Source organism: Trichechus manatus, unplaced genomic scaffold, assembly GCF_000243295.1.
Source record: "Trichechus manatus latirostris isolate Lorelei unplaced genomic scaffold, TriManLat1.0 scaffold00110, whole genome shotgun sequence".
NCBI lineage: Eukaryota > Metazoa > Chordata > Mammalia > Sirenia > Trichechidae > Trichechus > Trichechus manatus.
The window spans coordinates 1,537,012-1,557,998 of record NW_004444046.1 but is presented as its reverse complement, the minus strand read 5'-3'; the positions used below and the strand labels follow the sequence as shown (position 1 = coordinate 1,557,998).

At 36.1% G+C, this 20,987-nt stretch overlaps 1 protein-coding gene across 1 annotated transcript in view; it reads left to right on the top strand.

Annotated features, from left to right (window-relative positions):
* The window catches only part of SERPINI2 (serpin family I member 2), a 27,715-nt gene extending 6,922 nt beyond the window's left edge, over nt 1-20,793 (top strand). Inside the window, exons 2-8 of the mRNA XM_004383435.2 lie at nt 376-606; nt 1,995-2,189; nt 2,269-2,461; nt 10,702-10,799; nt 13,473-13,559; nt 16,147-16,236; nt 20,542-20,793. Coding sequence (XP_004383492.2) covers nt 376-606; nt 1,995-2,189; nt 2,269-2,461; nt 10,702-10,799; nt 13,473-13,559; nt 16,147-16,236; nt 20,542-20,618 — 971 coding nt within the window. The 3' untranslated portion in view covers nt 20,619-20,793. The remainder of the gene's footprint in view (nt 1-375; nt 607-1,994; nt 2,190-2,268; nt 2,462-10,701; nt 10,800-13,472; nt 13,560-16,146; nt 16,237-20,541) is intronic.
* The last annotated feature ends 194 nt before the right edge of the window (nt 20,794-20,987 follow it).

The window sequence follows — 20,987 nt, the reverse complement described above, 5'->3', positions numbered from 1 at the left end:
TTCAGGATTGTTGATTCTCTGTTTGGCTTAGTTTTTCGGATCTTTGTTGTGGAGGGACGGCGTGGTGCTTCTGCCTAGACCGCCATCTTGCCGGAGCCCCCCACTGTCAGTCTGAATGTATATTTTTGCTTTGACAAATTTCAAATTTACAAGACATTCTTTCTTCCTATATAAAAGTTGATTTCTGCAAAAAATGCATTTTTCTGCAGAAGATAAATGCTTAAAATATTTATGATAACTTAGAAAGGATCATTATTTATACCTAAGCGTGCAAAAAAAATGGTAATATGAATAAGAGCAGTTAGATAGCAAAACTGAAAAGATGTTGTTTTCATGTTGTTCAATATGTCAGTATACATTATAATTATTTTTTAGGAGAAGAATTTTCCATGTTGAAGTCATTTTTCTCTGCCATCTTGGAGAAAAAACAAGAATTTACATTTAATCTTGCCAATGCCCTCTACCTTCAAGAAGGATTCACTGTGAAAGAACAGTATCTCCATGGCAACAAGGAATTTTTTCAGAGTGCTATAAAACTGGTGGATTTTCAGGACGCAAAGGCTTGTGCAGAGACAATAAGTACTTGGGTAGAAAGCAAAACAGATGGTAAAATTTCCCATTTCCATAAAATCATTATTTGCCATTGTATGCATGGTTTTTAATATCTTAAAGTAAATAATGGTTGAATATTTTCCTACTAAACTCTGGATCAGAGTAATCAAGTCTCCTATTTCACTGTTATTCAAATTAATTCTAAATCATAAAACTGAGAGAAATTTTAAGCTGCTTTGAAAAGTATACAGATTTCTTTTTCTTTTCTTTTTTTTGGAGTGACATCTATTTTTAAAATTCCTAATGGAAGAATTTTAAACAATAATTTTTCTTCAAGCATAGGTTTTTGCAAGTATGGCAGCAGGATTAATGCCTTTGACCAGGTAAAAGTTAGATCTGTCAATCCCAGATGCCGTCTTTCCCACATATTCTGTAAATGACTAACACATCTTTATTGAATGTGTTAATGTTTGATAATAAATGTTGATAGTCTTATCATAAACATGGTAATCTAAATTTAACCTAAGCACTAACTGACAAAAATTCCAAAGGGACTACAGAGTGACATAGTAGAAAGAGTACAAGCTTAAAACCACACAGACCTAAGTTCAAATACTACCAAGTTATAAATTATGTCCCATTTAAAATGAGGATACTATTAAAACGTTTCAGGACTATTGTAAGGTTTAATAGTAATGTATGTGAAATGACAAGCATATAGCAGGCCCTCAGCTAACAGTAGTTTGATTCTTTGTTCATTCAGCTACAGCAAATGTGATCATGTAAGAAGCTACTGTATTCTCTAAGGGAAGTCTTACGTGGGGAATCATAGCTAGGAAATATGAGATGAGTGTGGTGAGCAGTGTTCACAGGAAAATTCTATTAGCAGGACACATTGAAGACAGCTTGATGGCACCTAGACATACTCATCTCTAATAACTTAGAAATACTTCTTGAACATTGAGATAGGAGACTAGTGGTTTGGAGGAGGGAAATCATACCAGCATTCTTGTCCATTTCAATGGTCAGAGGCTATAGCCACAAGAGTGCCAAGTTTGGGTCTACTGTTGACTTGTTCGTTGGATTGACTTGTTGAAGAAAACTTGAAAATATCTGAATAATACTAATAAGAAAGAAGAGATACTTTGTTTTTGTTCTTCCTGAAAGATGATTGACACAAATATTTTCAAGACAGTCCACTACTAAGGTGACCATATGTCCAACTTTGCCTAAGACGGTCTCTTTTTGCACCTGATTCCTAGTGAAATAGTTAATAGAGCTCCAATTAACTCTCAAAATTGCCGAGTTTAGATGATAAATTATGTAATCACTCTGTCTGTTACTTATGTGCAAAAGGAATTTTTGCTTTAATTTGATTTAAATCAGTTCTACTGAACCACTCTTGCTTATTTCTTTCTGCTTCTGCTCCATACACTTCACAGGAAAAATTAAAGACATGTTTTCAGGCGAAGAGTTTGGCCCTCTGACTCGACTTGTCCTGGTGAATGCTGTTTATTTCAAGGGAGATTGGAAACAAAAATTCAGAAAAGAGGACACACAGCTGATGAACTTCACTAAGAAAGATGGTTCTACAGTCAATATTCCAATGATGAAGGCTCGTCTGAGAACAAAATATGGTACTGTGGAAACCAGACTCTAAAAGCATGGCTTTGGGAATTGCCAATTATATGTAATGTTTTATTTTCTGTGTTCCAGGTTATTTTTCTGAATCTTCTATGAACTACCAGGGTTTGGAATTGCCTTATAAAGGTAACGAATTTAGTTTAATCATCATACTTCCTGCAGAAAATGTGAACATAGAGGAAGTAGGAAAACAAATTACTGCTCATCAAATCCTGAAATGGCTCTCTGAAATACAAGAAGAGGAAGTAGAAATAATCCTCCCTAGGTTAGTAATGTCATTTTGTTATTCTGGTTCTTACGTTTCCACTTATGGAGGAATTTGAATAGCCAGCTGAAAGATAACAAATGCTTGAGAAGGCTATTGACAGAAATGAAAAGAAAAATGCATTTGGAGGTATTACTCAATTTACTGGATACAAAGGCAGGTGTGACCTGTGCCAGCATTGCTTCACCAAGAGAAGGACTGAATTTAAGTGCTAATTTTCTCTGAAAGGGATGGAGAACTTGAAAATTTTGAAAACTAGGCTGCTGGGATTAAAAAGAATCATTAACTGCACTATAGAACCTTATCTCTCTTTTTCTGATTCGAATTTAAAATATTTATCTTTTATTATGTCTAAAAGGAGCTCTGGTGGTGCAGTAGTTAAGCACTCAGCTGCTAACTAAAATGTTGGTGGTTTGAACCCACCAGCCACTCCATGGGAGAAAGATGTGGCAGTCTGCTTCTGTAAACATTCCGTCCTTAGAAACCCCATGGGGCAGTTCTACTCTGTTCTATAAGGTTGCTATGAGTTGGAATACACAGGATAGTAAGGGGTTTGGTTTTTGGTATTATGTCTAAGGAAAACAAAAGCGCAAAACACTTCTGATAGTGTTATATGATACAGTTAAAAAGATATGCCAAATCACCTTTGGCAGATGGTGCTCTAACAGTCACTGAATTATAAATCAAGTCCTATGATCAATTTTACTGAGTTAAAACAAAATGGAAATTGCAAAAGCAGATCTCAGGAAACAATAATTATAAACACGATTGTCTTAATATCATACTTCTAGGAGAAAATTCAGAGAGTATTATGTGCCCAAATAACTCAATTCACACTCCACCTGAACTTTTAAAAAGAGACAGATGTCTAATATGTTTTATTCTGAACTTTCATTTCTAAATTTCTCTTCAAACTCATCAAGGCCTACAGGTGTTGTGTTTCCCCGTTCCTGGACTTTAGTGTCTTACACCTTTTGGCTTTCACCTCCTTTTCTACATAGCCAGGATCTAGTCATTAGTCATTCAATCATACTCTCACCAACACTTTTAATGTTTTTGTCTCCTTGTCTTGGATCTGTTTCTAATTCTCTTCCCAACCATCTCAATCCTGGGTCCACTCAAAAAGGCCTCTCCTGCTCAACTACTGATTTTGATGGAGCAAAACCTCAGAAAGCAGTCACTTTTGGCTCCATTAAAGCTGCACATTGGAACTCATTGTTTATCTCTAGAGAATTTTCTCTTCTAATACCACACCACATCAAACCTCTATTCTCCATCCTCTGTTGTTGTTGTTAGATGCCATCAAGTATATTTGAACTTTCAGCAACCACACACAGCAGAACGAAACACTGTCCAGTCCTGCGCCACCCTCGCAATCGTTGTTGTGCTTGAGCCCATTGTTGCAGCCACTGTATCAATCCATCTCATTCAGGGTCTTCCTCTTTTTCTCTGACCCTCTGCTTTACCAAGCATGATGTCCTTCTCCAGGGATTGGTCCCTCCTAATAACATGTCCAAAGTACATGAGAAGAAGACTCACCATACTCGCTTCTAAAGAACATTCTGGCTGTACTTCTTCCAAGACATATTTGTTCATTCTTCTAGCAGTCCATGGTATGTTCAATATTCTTTACTAACACCATAATTCAAAGACATCAATTCTTTTCTGGTCTTGCTTATTCATTGTCCAGCTTTCACATGCATATGAGGTGATTGAAAATACTATGGCTGGGGTCAGACACACCTGAGTCCTTAAAGTGACATCTTTGCTTTTTAACACTTTGAAGTGGTCTTTTACAGTAAATTTGCCCAATAAAATATGTAGTTTGATTTCTTGACTGCAGCTTCCAAGGGTGGTGATTGTGGATCCAGGTAAAATGAAATCCTTGACAACTCCGTTTATCACGATGTTGCTTATTGGTCCAGTTGTGAGGATTTTTGTTTTATGTTAAGGTGCAATTTATACTGAAGGCTGTCGTCTTTGATCTTCATCAGTAAGTGCTTCAAGTCCTCTTCCTTTTCAGTAAGGAAGGTTGTGTCATCTGCATATCGAGGTTGATAACGAGTCTTCCTCCAATCTTGATGCCACATTCTTCAGCAACCCTACAGTATGTGCTAAATGAATATTGTTGAATTAAATTATGTAAATATATTTAAGAAAGTGATTTTCTATTCTTTCCCTTTATCTAATTTTAAATAGCTCAAAAATCAGAATTGAGCTTTCCAGTCACTCTTGAAATCATTTCCGATAAGGATCCTGATGAAGCCATCCTTTTTTCCCATACATGCACCATAATGAAAGATAGGACCTTAGCTATTTGCTTGGAAATTTCTCTCTAGAGACAGAAAGGTAAGACTTGCTTTGGATTTACAGGACTGAAGATTTTGTTATCAAGTCTTCAATCACATGAATACAACGTTACATTTAAAATATATTCACTTTTTACTGAAAGGTGAGTCTTCTGATTTCTTAAAGGAACAATTTGCTTATTTTTTTATGCTTATTAACAATTTCAGCCCATCATGACACATTTATTGAATTAAGTTTCCTGAGCACCAAAATGACAAACTGAAAGTTTTGAAATACATTTTCCCTGAAATAAAAAAGTTCCTCACACCAAAATGCAAACCAAACCCGTTGGAGTCGATTTGATTCCAACTCATAGCGACCCTGTAGGAGAGAGTAGAACTGCCCCATAGGGTTTCCAAGGAACTGCTGGTGGATTTCAACTGCTGACCTTTTGATTAGCAGCCTGAGCTCTTAACCACTGCACCACCAGGGCTCCCACCAAAGTAAGACTGATTTAAAATCTGTGTGCAGTACAGAAGAGAGAGAAATATATGGGCTCAATAAATACTTTTTGGTGGACTGACAGTTTTATATTTTATTACTCAGTGCTGTGGTTCTTTTATATCTGAATCAATGCATAATGGTTATCAAACTGATAAATGAAGATTTTGGTAAAATTGGAAGTCTAATGAGCTATACTAAATGCTTTTTATTGTAAAACGAATCAAAAACCTCTTTGGTAGCAAAGTTTAGTACATTTGGAAGTTAGAAAAATTAATAAGAATGTCTGCATACAAGTTACAGTAGGAAGAAGCATGTGAGTGACTATTTAGATGGCTATTTAGACTGTAGTTATCATTTAAAAAACACTTCTCCTTCCCCGCTTTGATGTGTGCCTAGTTTAGAATCAAGACCAATACGACATAGTATAGTCTAAAAATAGGTGTTTTCTAGTGTTCATTACCTGTAAGATACTAGATATCAGAAGAGGCTCTGAAACTTGCTCTTGAATGTAGAGTAGCTAAAGCAAACAGAAGAAATGATGAAGTAAAGAGATGAAGAGATGATTTCAAAGGGCAGCTCGAGAAGATAAAGTGTTATAATGAAATGTGTAAAGACCTGAAGTTAGAAAACTAAAAGGGAAGAACATGGTCAGCATTTCTCAAGCTGAAAGAAATAAAGAAAAAATTTAAGCTTTGGGTTGCAATATTGAAGGATTCCAGGGGCGAGAATATTGAACAATGCAGGAGGCATTAAAAGAAGATGGAATACACAGAGTTACTTTACCAAAAAGAATCGGTCAATGTTCAACCATTTCAGGAGGTACCATATGATCAAGAAATGATGGTACTGAACTGAAGGAAGAAGTGCAAGCTGCACTGAAGGCATTGGTAAAAAACAAGGCTCCAGGAATTGACGGAATACCAACTGAGATGTTTCAACAAATGGATGCAGCACTCACTCATCTGTGTAAAAAAATTTGGAGACAGTTACCTCGCCAACCAACTGGAAGAGATCCATATTTGTGCCCATGCCAAAGAAAGGAATGGATCCAACAGAATGTGGGAATTATTGAACACTATCATTAATATCACACACAAGTAAAATTTTGCTGAAAATCATTCAAAAGCAGTTGCAGCAGTCCATTGACAGGGAACTGCCTAAATTCAAGTCGATTCAGAAGAGGACATGGAATGAGGGATATCATTGCTGATGTCAAATGGATGTTGGCTGAAAGCAGAGAATACCAGAAAGGTGTGTACCTGTGTTTTATTAACTATGCAAAGACATTTGACTGTGTGGATCATGACAAACTATGGATAACGTTGTGAAGAATGGGAATTCCAGAACACTTAATTGTGCTCATGAGGAAACTGTACATAGATCAAGAGGCAGTCATTCCAACAGAACAAAGGAATACTGCGAGGTTTAAAGTCAGAAAAGGTGTGCCTCAAGGTTGTATCATTTCACTATACTTGTTAAATCTGTATGCCGAGCAACTAATCCAAGAAGCTGGACTATAAGAAGAAGAACGTGACATCAGGATTGGAGGAAGACTCATTAACAACCTGTGATATGCAGATGACGCAACCTTGCTTGTAGAAAGCAAAGAGGACTTGAAGCACTTACTGATGAAGAACAAAGACTATAGCTTTCAGTATAGATTGCACCCCAACATAAAAGAAAACAAAAATCCTCACAAATGGATCAATAAGCAACATCACGATAAACGGAGAAAAGATTGAAGTTGTCAAGAATTTCCTTTTACTTGGATTCACAATCAATTCCCATGGAAGGCAGCAGTCAGGAAATTAAATGATGTCTTGCATTGGGCAAATCTGCTGCAAAAAAACTGTTTAAAATGTTAAAAAGTAAAGATGTCACTTTGAAGACAAAGGTGCACCGGACCCAAGCCATAGTATTTTAATCACCTCATATGCTTGGGAAAACTGGACAATGAATAAGGAAGACTGGAGAAGAATTGATGCCTTTGAATTGTGGTGTTGATGAAGAATGTTGACTAGACCATGGACTGCCAGGAGAACGAACAAATCTGTCTTGAAAGAACACAGCCAGAGTGCTCCCTAGAAGTGAGTATGGTGAGACTTCTCACTTACTGTGGACATATTATTAGGAGGGACCAGTCCCTGGAGAAGGACATGCTTGGTTAAGTAGGAGGTCATTGAAAGACAGGAAGACCTTCAATGAGATGATTGACACAGTGACTGCAACAATGAGCTCAAGCATAACAAAGATTGTGAGGATGGTGCAGGACCAATCAGGCATGAGGGAGAACACATGTGCCTGGGTTCATGGAGGTAGTGGGTTGTGTGAGTCCCACAGGAAGGCAGAGTTTGCAAAGAGCAAGGGGCTATGTACGTTCTGCAAAAGGGAGTATAGTTCAGAACAGAGTAAAAGGTCAGTGATGGAATGAATAGCAAGAATACAGATTTGGAGCAGCAGCACCAAGAAGATGTTCAAAAGAAATAACACCTACCCTAGATGGGAAATGTCATATTCTTGCTGGGATAAATACTATCCCAGGACTTGGCCAGCCTTGGATCTCCAAGTGGGTGAATGTGAACTCTGTACGGGAGAGAGAAAGTGAGCCCAGGGAAAATGAGGCTGGACACGAGAATAGACATGTCATGACCAGCTGCAGTAATGATTACAAAATGTTCATTTACTTTAAGTTCTTGAACACTGATACAAGCTGGAATCTCAAATTTGCATTGAACAGTGCCCAGATATGTTTTGTATGTGACGAAAAGTGTTTTAAATTTAGCACTTAGTGCCTGTGAAGATAATAGAGCATTTCTTACACACACACATGCATACACATACACACACACTCACACACATACCATGAGATAATTACTTGGAAAGTTACCAAAAGTGACTATCTACACACTTAACAATCCAGGTTCACCATGGTCAAGGATTGTGTTATATTTTATCCTTGTAAGCAACCCTAAGATTTCCAAGGATATCTCAAAGCCTACTGCACCAAAACTGGAATTTCAAATATTAAGGACAGGAACTTAGAGGGAAATCCATCCAAGACTTGTTTTAATTAAACAGGAGCCCTTATTACAGGAGAAGGGAGGGACAACAGCAATCCATAGTGCGGTCTTGAGACCAGGAGTGGGTCCATCTTAAAACAGAAATTCTGAATTGTTTTCTTTCATTTTCTGCAGCTTTTACCTCTGTGAGATTGTTTATACATGGTAGTTATATTTAGGAGTAAACTGCTGTCTTTTAAGCAAATAGGTAGTTTGCATATGCTAAGACATTCATTTGTGATTATTTTGTTGCTAGTGTCTTACCAGCCTTTTCGCTGGTTCGACATTGGCTGACTTTTCTTTTGACAATTTTAAAGGATGTTAAGGAAAAAGGGAAATGTACCTCAATTGTGACAAATACTAAGACTCACAAAATTTGGAAGAGGTACATAATTCAGTCTGCATATTGATTGAGATCATATTTTTGAATTACATTTTGAATAGAAGGAGGTGGGGGTTAACACATGAGCTTTAGCTTCAAATGAATCTGAATTTAAATCTCAGGTCTGGTACCTCCCTTGACCATGAGTATGGACATCAAACTTCTGGAGCCTTCCCTTTCTTATATATAAATGAGAATAATAATGCCAACTTCCCAGGGTCTTTTGTGAAGATTAAAAACTGTAATCTATATTAAATGCCTAACATACGCAAGTGCTAATTCATGCCTGGCTATTTGTTGTTCCAATAATTATTGATAATTGGAAACTGGTTGTAGATTATACTTTTATTATATGCTTGAATGTGTTTTTATTGTTGTAGGTTTCATTGGAATATATTTTGAGTTAAATGACTCTGGTGATAATTAGGTATTATCACAAGTTGTAATAAATCTTGCAGTATTCTTGTCATTATCCTAAAATTATTGGTCTATTATACTAAAAATAGCCAATTTATAGGTGGATTAGAACATTTGTCCTCACCTTTAGAGGCCTATACTCCACTCAGCTTAAAAAAAAATAGTAATATGACAATAAAACAGAAAAACAAACAAACAAAAACCTGAAAAACATTTTGCTGCATGTTATCCTTCTTAGCAAGAAGTTACAAGGAAGAAAGTTGAAAACAGTTGGCATGAATAAGCTATTTTCATTATCAGTAGATTTTCATGTGCATTTTGCACCATTTGCATTTGGAGGGGACTCAGAATGAGTTAACATCTTCCAAAGCTACATAATAGCTTACCAAAAAATAATTTAGGGCTGGTAAAATTCTGCCACAGCATATTCATTGTTTTGAAGAATTATAATTAAGGAGCTTGTTCAATATTTGACAATTAAAACCGTGATCTAATTAGACTGATTGCCCAAGCTAATTTCTAGTCCCAGGTGTAGGCCCACCTATTAGATTAGCAAAGCTCCTGTGCTTGAGCACAAGTGTATGTATCCAAATCTGGCTGCACAGGAGCAAACGCCTCTCAGGGCATACACAGAGCTGTCTCGGCAAGAATTGCCCAGGAATTTTGCTGATGTGGGAAATATACATGACTTCCTGCTGAAGAACATTTCTTTCATAAACAAAGTTTCCAACTCGGATTTAAAATGAAAATTGATGTTTTAAGCATGTATAAAATCAATTAAGTAGTATCAGCTTCTTTTTTTTCTTTTTATTTAAATGAGAAAGTGAGGTTCAGTGGTAGCTGTTAATTTGGAATCATAGAAGATCAGTGCTTGAGGGAATCTTTGAGAGTATCTGGTTAAATTCCCTCTTCACAGGTGAGGCAAATTGAGGCCACACAGGTTAGCTGAATGCTGGAGTCCTGATTTATGGACTGAAAGCACTGGCCAGAGCCTTCCCCCAGCACCCCCACCATTTCTTTTACTCCTTTATGAGGACTATTGGGAAGCTATTGGGTGTGTCCATAAACTGAAGGAAGCCACATCAACTGTAGCAATCCAAGCAGGGTGGATGAGACAGACGGATGATAGATTATTAATGCCTCTTTCTAGCCCAGTAGCCAACAATCTTTTCCAAGGACTGTTGGCTCCTGCTCCTCTCTCATAGTGTCTTGGACATCTGCCAGGAGACATGTTTGATGGTGCGAAGAACTTGAATATAGAGTTGCTGGAGGGAACATCTAAATTTCTTAGGAACCAAGCAATTGAAAACTTTCACTCTGTTCTGTTTGGTAAATGTTACTTCAAAAAATAGGGTGTTCTCTCCTCCCCCTTCGCACCAGCCATTTATCTGGGAAACAAGTTATTAACAACCCAGAAGAAATAATTGGCCCTGGAAGAAAATGGTGTGAAATATGAGAAAATGTAACGGTGATAATGAAATAAAAGATTTCTCAATCTAATCTCATCCAAATCATCTTACAAAAAGTATTTTGGTAGCAAACATGTATGGTGTTTAATACTTCCCTCCTTCATTTTTTTTTTCAAACAGATTTAAAATAGAACAAAAATTAGACTTCAAGGAAGCTTTGTATTCTTTGAACATAACTGAGATATTTAGCAGTGGCTGTGACCTTTCTGGAATAACAGGTAGTATTAAATAATTCGTATATTATCATGTTAATATGTTTTCTTAGTTGACTATATTAACTGTCTGATCTTAAAGCTGAAAGCATTCAGGCACAGACAACACACACGATGAATAAAGCTTGTGATGAAACCATGTATGTAGGTAAAAGTATTACATAGGCTTTTGTTTTGTTCCTGTTTGGATGTCTTTATCTGAATAAAGGAAATTACAACTTTGAGGCTCTCATCTAAGCAAAGCTAATAAAATTCTTACAGCCCAATTTGCAAATGTTAATTCAGTAATATTGAAGCCCTTGAAACAGACATCTACAAGATGCTGGATGATGTAGACATTGTAATGCTACAGATTGCAGATTTAGCAACACAGTCCTTTGGACTGACAATAGTTCTGAGAAGATGGAGCTCATCTGCTAACTTGCACCTGGGAAATCGCACACGGTTAAAGGTTCTCACTTGCACAACAAAGCCGAAGACAGTCTTTTAATTCTTCTTGCCTTGGAAGTACACTAATTCAAAAATAACTGAAGAGACAAATTGTAATAAAGAGGGCCAATTTGTCCCAAGTTACTTAACTTCTTTTATATTCAGTTTTCTTTTTATACAAAGAGCTTATCTGTCTGATGGGATTTTGTATCATAACATGGAAGTATTGTGGAAATGTTGTGGTTATTCCTATATAAATATCTGGGAGTTAGGAGAGGTATTCATTAATTTATTCACTCATCAATTATGTTAGCAAGTGAATAGAATAAGTTAGCATTCCTGGAGGAGGAGGAGGTAGAAGGGGTACACAGGTGTCATGGGTGTTCATAATCACCTTCACACATGATTTTGATACTTATTCTCACACAGAGAGCTATGACTTCTTTGACAATTCCTTCATCATTAGGTATGGGACTATCAACATTAAATACCAGTACATGACACTATCTGTGTGCTGGAATGCAGTCCCTCACCAACCTGAAATAAACCAAACTGTTTTTTAAACACTTCCTTCTCTTAAACTTCTTTCTGGCCTTAGGAAGCTTGCTAGATACACCTCAGACACTTTGAACAGCCACTCACTCTGCAAATTCCGGGCAATTTGTGACACCTATAAACTCTCCAAAATGCTTCATAAAAGAACTTGTGCAAGATATAACACTGGGCAGAGAAGACTAAATACCTGGCATTTTCTGCTCTTTCCCTCTTGAATTCCTGATTTGAGTTATTTTAACTTTGATTTTTTCTTATTGCCTGAGTTCTTATTGCCACAGCCAAGGCTTACACCATATCTGGTCATTAGAGCATACTTGTCATTTGTGCAGCAAACATTTATTAATGGTTACTGTGGACCAGTCAGCACTATTTCTCTGGGATGTCTACACGAAAGAGACACTACCTCATGGTTCTGTAATTCACAAACTTTGAATAAACTGTTGATAGTAACTTTGGAGACTTTGAGATGAACATTGGGATTCTAACAGTTAGTACTTCTTGTTTCACCTTTAGTAAAATACTTAAACATTCCAGGCCTCAACTTTCTCATCTGTTAAGTGGAATAATATATCCTATTGTGAGGATGGTGCAGAACCAGGCAATATTTTCTGTTATACATGGTGTCCTATGAGTCACAGACGACTGGATAGCACCTAACAACAACATATCTTAGTTTCTTTGGGGGAAATACGTACGTGTATGTAAATCACCTACCTTGGTAGCTGGCACATAGTAAATGTTCAGTTCTCCTCTCTATCTTACTTGAAGGGGATTTATTTTTCAGTAGGTGGTCAGAGCTGGTTCCTCTTTCCTAAGGTATTTCTTCAGGGGTAGTTCTACAAGAAGGACTGCCTGAATCACATCAGTTTGCTCTCTCAAGTGCTCCTTTCTCTTCAAGATTCAAGACCCATCTTCCTCTCCTCCACCCTCCTGCCACCACTGAACTCTGAGGAACATTGTCAGATCTATCTGGTCTTGTCACAGCAGGGATGGCAGACAGGTTCTGAACTCATGGTTTCACTAACCCCTTCTGAAGGCGACTATCTTTGCAGGTCGCTATATCAGAAACACTTTGCAAATGCATCAATTCCACCGAGGGGAGAAGAGGGACATTCTCTCCTAGCTCGTATCCACAGCAGAACAAAAGGTTGTAAAACACTATGTTACACTGAAAAATTTAACAGGTTCTAAAGCATAGCTTTGAAGTGATTTTGTAACAGATGACACAAAACTTCTTTAGACTTAACATAGCCTCACCGTCTTGAAAGAAAGTAAATTTTGTTTTAAACTAAGATCAAAACCGAATACCGAATTTAAAAGGCAAGTTGGCTTTGTGGTTGAACACACAGGGTGGGATTAATTAAAATCTAAAGAGCCGTTTTCATCCTGTTGGTAGACCCAGGCTCAGGGTGGCAAACCCTCCGTTCATTTAAGTGTTTCACTTAGTGGGATTCCTGATTTGAGGCTTATACCCTTCTATCTTTACCTTTTATATCAGACCTAAGCCTCTGTCATCTCTGTAATAGCTAAGCTAGACCACCTTTACCTCTAACAAATTGACTAACTTGGAAAGAGTGAGTTTTTTCCCTTCTTCTTTTTCTTTTTTTGGTTGTTTGAAAATGTAATTAATCCATGGCTTACTAGGTAATGGCTCTTGATTTTTACCACTAAATACACTTTCATATTCTTCACCAGATTCATCTGAGGTGCATGTTTCCCAAGTCATGCAGAAAGTTTTCTTCGAGATAAATGAAGATGGCAGTGAAGCTGCAACATCAACTGGTAGGATAAATAATATCCCAACCAGCTAGGAGACAAGATTAGAGGAAAATAAGCATTAGGGTGCTAGTTGTTTTCCAGTATTCTGATCTTTTCCCTTCTCCTGTTTCATACACTGCAGGATGAAAAATGAAAACTGTTGCATAACTGGTTTATACATCTCTGTAGCCACAGCATTATGCAAAAGAAAGGGAAGGAATTCGATTAAGTGTTGAGACCTATCTACTGATATTTGCTCATTTGCAAATAGGATTACCTGTCAATTAGTAGATGAGACCTAAACCAATGTGGAAAAAACTTCAGGGCTCAAATATTAAATCATTATTGTTTAGGAATCTTCACTCTTAAGTAATTGCATTATTTTCGTTCTTCCATTAAGCCAAGTTAATCCTCATTTTTCTAATTTGATTCATGTTGTTATCTCTGTGGCAGTGGTTCTCAAACTTAACTGCACATTAAAATGACATGGGGAACTTCTAAAAATCCTGTGCCCCAGCCATATCCCAGAATAATTAAATCAGTATCTCTGGGGTTGTGGTTCTAGTATTTTCTTAAGATCCCCCAAGTGATTCCAATATACATTCAAGGTTGAGAACCACTGCTCTACAGTTGGTAGCAACTTTCTCAACTACTCTTGAAGTGCATAAACAGGAGCATCAGCATCACTTAACAACTTGTTAGAAATGCAGAATCTCAGGCCCAACTCCAGACCTACTGAATCGGAATCTGCCTTTTTTAAGATCCCCAGTGATTTGTATGCACATGACAGTTTGAGAACCACTCTTCTATGCTACATTTCCTTGACTGGATGACATTTTTAATAGAATCTATGCTGCACAAAAGTATTTAATACTCAAAAATTCATTGGAGAGAAGTCTTAAAATCAACTAAAAGTAGAAAAGCAACTTTAATTAATCTTTCATAAATTTATCTTAATTTCTAATACTATTTGAATTTTAACCAATATTTAAAGGAAATGTATCATTTAAAATGTCTTATTGGTAAATGTCCATAAATTTATATCCACATTATCAATTTCTTGATTAATTTGTAATACTATATCATGCCAATGGGCTTTGACTTCTGTATGGACACACTGTACTCCCATTACCATTCCATCATCTCCTGAAAGACTTTGCATTACTGTGCCCAAGGAAATTTGATTGGAGGGAATGGGTTATTTCAATCCTTGGAGAAATCAAAAGGTTGCATTTGGATGAGTTTGCTGGCCTACGCAGACCAGCTCTTCTTACACAGAACTGGAAAAGTCATTATAGATCAGTCTGATCCTTTCGATTTGTTTGTGAAGAAACAGGACCAGCAATTTGGAGAGGTTTGAGCAACGTGGAGAGGTTTGAGCAACGTGGAGAGGTGTGACCAAGGTCAGACTCTGAACTGATGGTAAAAACAGAACTGGGGTTGGTTCCCCAGCTTCATGTATAGCGCTCTCTCCACTAAGGTCTGTTGCTTCTCATTGTTAGTCTAGGGTTTTCTAGGAGGATGCTACAATCATTAAGGGAAGGCAGGCAAGATTGGCAGTGACACTGATATAGTACCTCAAACCTAAAGTTCAGAATTGTCAGTCTATGAATTTTGACTTTCAGGGATATATGCTCAGGCGTTGCTTAGGAACAACAAAAAAGCCCAAGTGGTCACTGCAAATAAGAGTAGCAGGTTTGACCTAATATATAAGATGTTGACTTTGTTTTTCTGATTTATCACAATTCTGACATGAGCCAATATTCACTAGTAATTTGGGTAGCAATGCCCTGACATTCCAGGTAGGAGAGTGCCTTGCATATTATGTTACTAAGGATATGTTTGATCATTTTTCAAATTTGATCACACATATTGCATTTTTTCATTATCTTTCCTTAAGTCTGAAAATAATTGTACAAATCATTGCATTATTGGTAAAGAAAACATCTCAATTGAGAGTAGAAATATTTAACCTAGAAAGAGAAAAAATCCAGCCGTTTAAATTTTCCCACTCTAAATATTGACAAATGCCACAAAGGCATGATATAAAATTATCATAGTAAATAATTTTTAAGTCAGGAAATCTCTGCTTCTAATCTCATAGTAAAAATCAGGGGCACATTCACAGAACAAATCCTAAAAGCTCTGAGTTTACAAAACAATTTTGGAAAAGTAAGTGAAAAATGAACTTAAACTTAGATGTGATTACCACAAGCCTGAAGAATAGAAATAAAGCGCAAATGTATTTGGGTAGGAATTAAGAGTTGAAAACTTTGTAAGAATAAAATCAGATAATGTAAATAAAAAGTGAGCAGAAAATTACTGCTTAAAGGATGAAATTTTCCAACTGCTTCCACTAAATTTAATAAAGTATCTGGCTTTCTTCTTCAATGAGCATAAATGTGAAGTTAGAATTATTCCCTGAATTTACTCTTCTGCTCTTTGACTTTTAAATTTACTCCAAATTTCTCTGTAGTTAGAAAATGGTTATTTCTACATGTTAACTCCTCAAACAATGGAACTTTCCTGTCTACAAAAAGTATTACGGATATATTTTCTTTACTTATCTCCTAATGTGAATATCTAAATAACTATCATCTCTATTTCATAGGCATACTTGTCCCTGTGATCATGAGTCTGGCTCCAAACAAATTTATAGCAAATCGTCCGTTTCTGTTTCTTATGAAGAATAACCCAACAGGTACCTTTACTGAGAATTCCTTGGGGGAACTGCTTAAATTAATGCAAAGCTGGTGTGAGCTGCTAATTGAAACCTACATATCTGAAATCATTTATTCTTTCAACCGATATTTGCTGGTGCCTACTTTGTACCAGGCATTAAATTTCAACAGATAACCCAAAAAACCAAACCAATTGCCATTGAGTCCATTCTGACTCATAGCAACCATATAGGACAGAACTGCCTCATGGAGTTTCCAAGGCTGTAATCTTTACGGAAGCAGACTGTCGCATCTTTCTCCCAAGGAGCAGCTGGTGGGTTCAAACTTCTGACCTTTTGGTTAGCAGATGAGCGCTTTAAGCACTATGCCACCAGGGCGCCTTCAAAAGATAAAACCTGTTGTCGTCAAGTGGACTCTGACTCATAGTGACCTTATAGGACAGAGTAGAACTGCCCCATCGTGTTTCAAAGGAGCAGCTGGTGGATTTGAAGTGCTGACATTTTGGTCTTAACCACTATGCCACCAGGGCTCCATCAAGAGATAAAAGGACCTAAAATAGGACGGTGGTAATAATACCAGCCACCATAGCTATTGTATATTTTAGTCATTTTATATACCTGTCTCTAAAGCTAACATCATCCCAATAGGTTAGTTAAATATTTGACTAATAGAGACATAGAAGCTCAGAGAGAGTATATGGGTTTGCCCGAGGTTGTACGACTAGAAAAAGGCAGAATGGGAATTGAATCCAACTTTGTCTCTGAAATCAACTCCTTTTTCTATGATGCCACAACAGGAGTGGAAATGGGGAGTTGCAGACAGAGTTGTCTAAGATTTTGGAGATAGGTTGAAGAAGACTTAATAAGTGACAGAATATTGGGTCTCGAGGGGGTGGGTCCAACATAATTTCCAATTTGGGCAATTAGTGAAAGATGATGTAGTTAGCTTCAAAACGGAATATAGAAGAAGCAGTGGCTTGAATTGGAACTTGATACAATGTCAACACATGCCAATCCAGATAATTTGGATAGATGCTTCAGCACTTTCTCTTGCAGAAATGAGGGACCAGAAATGTGGATATGGTAGAGAAGCTTTCTTTATGCCTATACTTAGGACCTCTTTATGTCTATACATAGGATCTCTTCAAGAGTCATAATGCCAGTTGAGAGTTATAAACCACAGGAGAGAAGAAATCATATCTTATGCATTTCTGTATCCAATCCAGTATTGGGCAAAGTGTCTTGCATATAATATCTATATCCCTAGAGACTTAGAGTATGGACTTGGTTGTCAGACCTGGGCTCAAGTCCCAGCTCAATTAACTCAATTAATAGTTTCGAGACAAGTTACCTATCCTTTCTAAGCCACGTTTCCCCCATCTCCTATTTGAACACAGTATTAGTACTCATCTAATAGAGTTAAATAAAATGATATATAAGCCTATAACACTGTGCCTAGTAAAGGTTTAATATTAATTAATCTATAAATACAAACGAGTAAATGACTAAATAAACAAAGGAAGGAAAACTCAAGTTTCCCTGTCCAACTGGTTTACACGGACAAGAGACACAGCTGAACTCAGAATCTGAATGTGTTAGATTAACTAAGGATACTGATATGATTCGCCTTCTGAAATACCAGACTCTATTTCTAGGCTACATGAAACTAATGCTGGGTGACTTTTCTACAAATTATATATTGGAAACAAGAGAAGAGTTTTAGAATTGCTGAGATTGCATTAATACAACTTCCATTTCTGTAGCGGACCTGTCAGTATTAAAATATATTCTGAGTATATTATTTGATCTATGCATCTTTAACCTTTGGGTATCTCTAATTTCTTACAATTAGTATATAGTTATTGAGTATGGAGAACAGAAAGAAATGAGGCTGCATTGGGCATCAAAGCACAAGAAAATAATGGCAGTTAGAATAATTATGTTTGACTCTACTTTTTAAGTTGATCACTTGTTATATAATAGCTATCAGTAAAACAGCAGTGAAAATTCAAAACCCAAAATAATCCACCTATTTATTTATATGTGATAATGCTTAACTATCAGACCTTAATAACAATTTCTACTGCTTTATACTGTTTATTATAATGAGAGTTGAAACTAGGGTGAATCCCTTAAAGTATTGTTTAAAATGAATGGCCACTCATTCATCAGGGGCTGTAAATTACTGCCATTATAAAATGTAGAGCAGGCTCTTATCTTAGGACAATACACATTCAGTGATTTATTTTTTTCTCTCACAAATTAATTTAAGAAATCATTGAGATTAACAGACATGGTGACTTAGCATAGCTACACTGGGCTATTAAATGCTCAATGCTTTGCATAAAATATATCCATTTGACAATTTCTAAAGTATGAGGATGAATGATTTTAGGTTTAGTACAACGAAGTTTTAATACAGATTTAAAATTTTCTTTTGACCAAAACAGTTCTATTGTGCAAAATCTATACATTGTTTGAATTTTCCTATCAGGGAAGTTTTATATTGCAGTATAATCATCTAAAGCTCTTATTAAGCCAAACTTCCAGGGCAGTGGAGAACTTTTTTCCTTCTTTTATGTTGAGAGTATAAGCCACCTTTATAAACTTTCAGAAGAAAATTGTGAAAGATGCTATATGAAATGCAGCATTTCTGAGAAAGCAGTTAATCATGATGTTGAAACTGACAGTACTGTACAGAAAGTAAAAAAAAAAAATATGTTTAGAATTCTTTGAGGTCTTGGACTTAGGGGAGAAACAAGAACTGCAGGATATTTATTAAGAAATCTTTTTTCTAGGCCATTAGCTTGGCTTATCCTATTGTATTTAAATGTTAGAAGGTGAAAGTTGTTTCCATTTGGCAGAAACTTCATCTAAATGTATGTGTTAAATATTAGGGATACCCTTTGTAAGAAGGGGGCTTGAAGAGAAAAATGATAACAATAATACTTTCTGCTTCAGCCTGCCTCTAACTCCATTGTTATTACGCCAAGGGAGATTTCAGTATCCTCTCAATTCAGTAGTGAGTAAATTGGTGACTATGTGAAGACTCAATCCAAAATGTGGTTCTCCTTGGTCAAGAAAAAGAGAAAAAGGGCTGGGACAAATGGCTTTTGCATAATGTCCTATACAATTCTAGATGTTTAAATTTCTAAATTATTGTATTCAACGATGAGGTTAGTTATCTATAAAAGTTACTTTAAAAATTTACCTAACAATTCCAATAAGCATTTTAATGCCCTAACATTATGAAGACACAAGAATCACTGCTCATTTCTATCATGACTAAGTATAATATTCAACTCTTATCTACCTTAAAAATAGCAGTATTTGTTTTTCTTTATCCCAGAATTATTTTGAGATCTTGAGGCAAGGCATTATTGGTTATAATTATTCATAAAAGAAAAAAAAATCTACTGGAGATTGTCTGTTTCTGTGTTATTGCCTCTTCTAAGACAGTGTCCATTTTTAAAACTGAACAATAAATAATTAATGAAAAGGGCTCTCCCACTGTTTTTTCAAATGCATTCAAATATAATTTTCATTAGCTTTAAAATTATGTAAAATTTATTATTTCACTTTTGAAATTAACCTTTATTTCCTCTGAGTATAAAGAATTTAATTCCAAGCAACACTTGACATTGATTCAGTCAAGCCACTTCCCTTATCTCAGTTGAAAAGAAAGGTCACTTACTTCTGTTTTGTCCTCTAGTGCTTGGTTCCTTTTCACTTGCAAACACAGAATGACTGGAAACAGGTGTTTGCGTTTATGCTATATATTATATCACCTCAGTGAGGATTTGAAAGCACTAACAGTATGAAAATATTGTCTTTAGCAGTAAGCTTTGATTCAGAGCTGAAGGAGGAGAGTTGGGAAGCTGTACTTTTAACCCTGCAGGCTTACATTGCATGCATAAAAGGATGACTGCTAATGCTTTAAATTTAAAACTCTGCCATGATCATCACCATATTATTGTGCTATGTTTATTACACTATGTTTGCCTGGCTGGGTCTCTATATTTAGAAGAACACCTCTCTGCCACTGTATTTTTGCTTTCCTGTATGAAAAACAGAACTAATGCATTTTCCATGAAGAGCTGTTGTAGATGTTAATTTACTTCATAAATTACCAGAAAATGATTAATAATAATATAATTATGCCTTTTAGACAAAGAAGAAGGTTTTGCTATTAGGTATTACCTATTTATCTTACAGAGAAAAAAAAAAGACTAACTGATTTGTTAAACTACTAAGAAAAACTAATTCTTGTCAGGTTTCTTTTCCTCCAGAATATCCTAAACTATGTTATTTTCTTCCTTTTTCTAGAATCAATTTTGTTTATGGGAAGAGTGACAAATCCTGACACACAGAAGACGAAAGGAAGAGATTTAGATTCTCTCTGAATGGAAACCACAGCCTCGTAATATAAGCTGATTCCTGGAAAATAGTGACTAGGCAGAATATATGAAAATATTTTCTATATCTCTTTTTCTTCCAGTTTTAAACAGTGTCTGTATTAATCTGTGTTAATATAGACCTGTATTAATGAATAAATAAAATTAGACAGTTATTTGTTTCTGTTCTTTGTGTATGCTTTATAAGCTCAAATAAATCAAAAGCAGTGAGCTTGTATATTACTATTAATATGTTAGAACAATCCTGTCTTAGATATCGAATTCCCTATATTCCTAAAGGACTCCTGAAAAGAACTTTTCAATCCTATTGTGAACTGTTATACATGCATACCTTCCCAAATTGATTTTATATTTTCT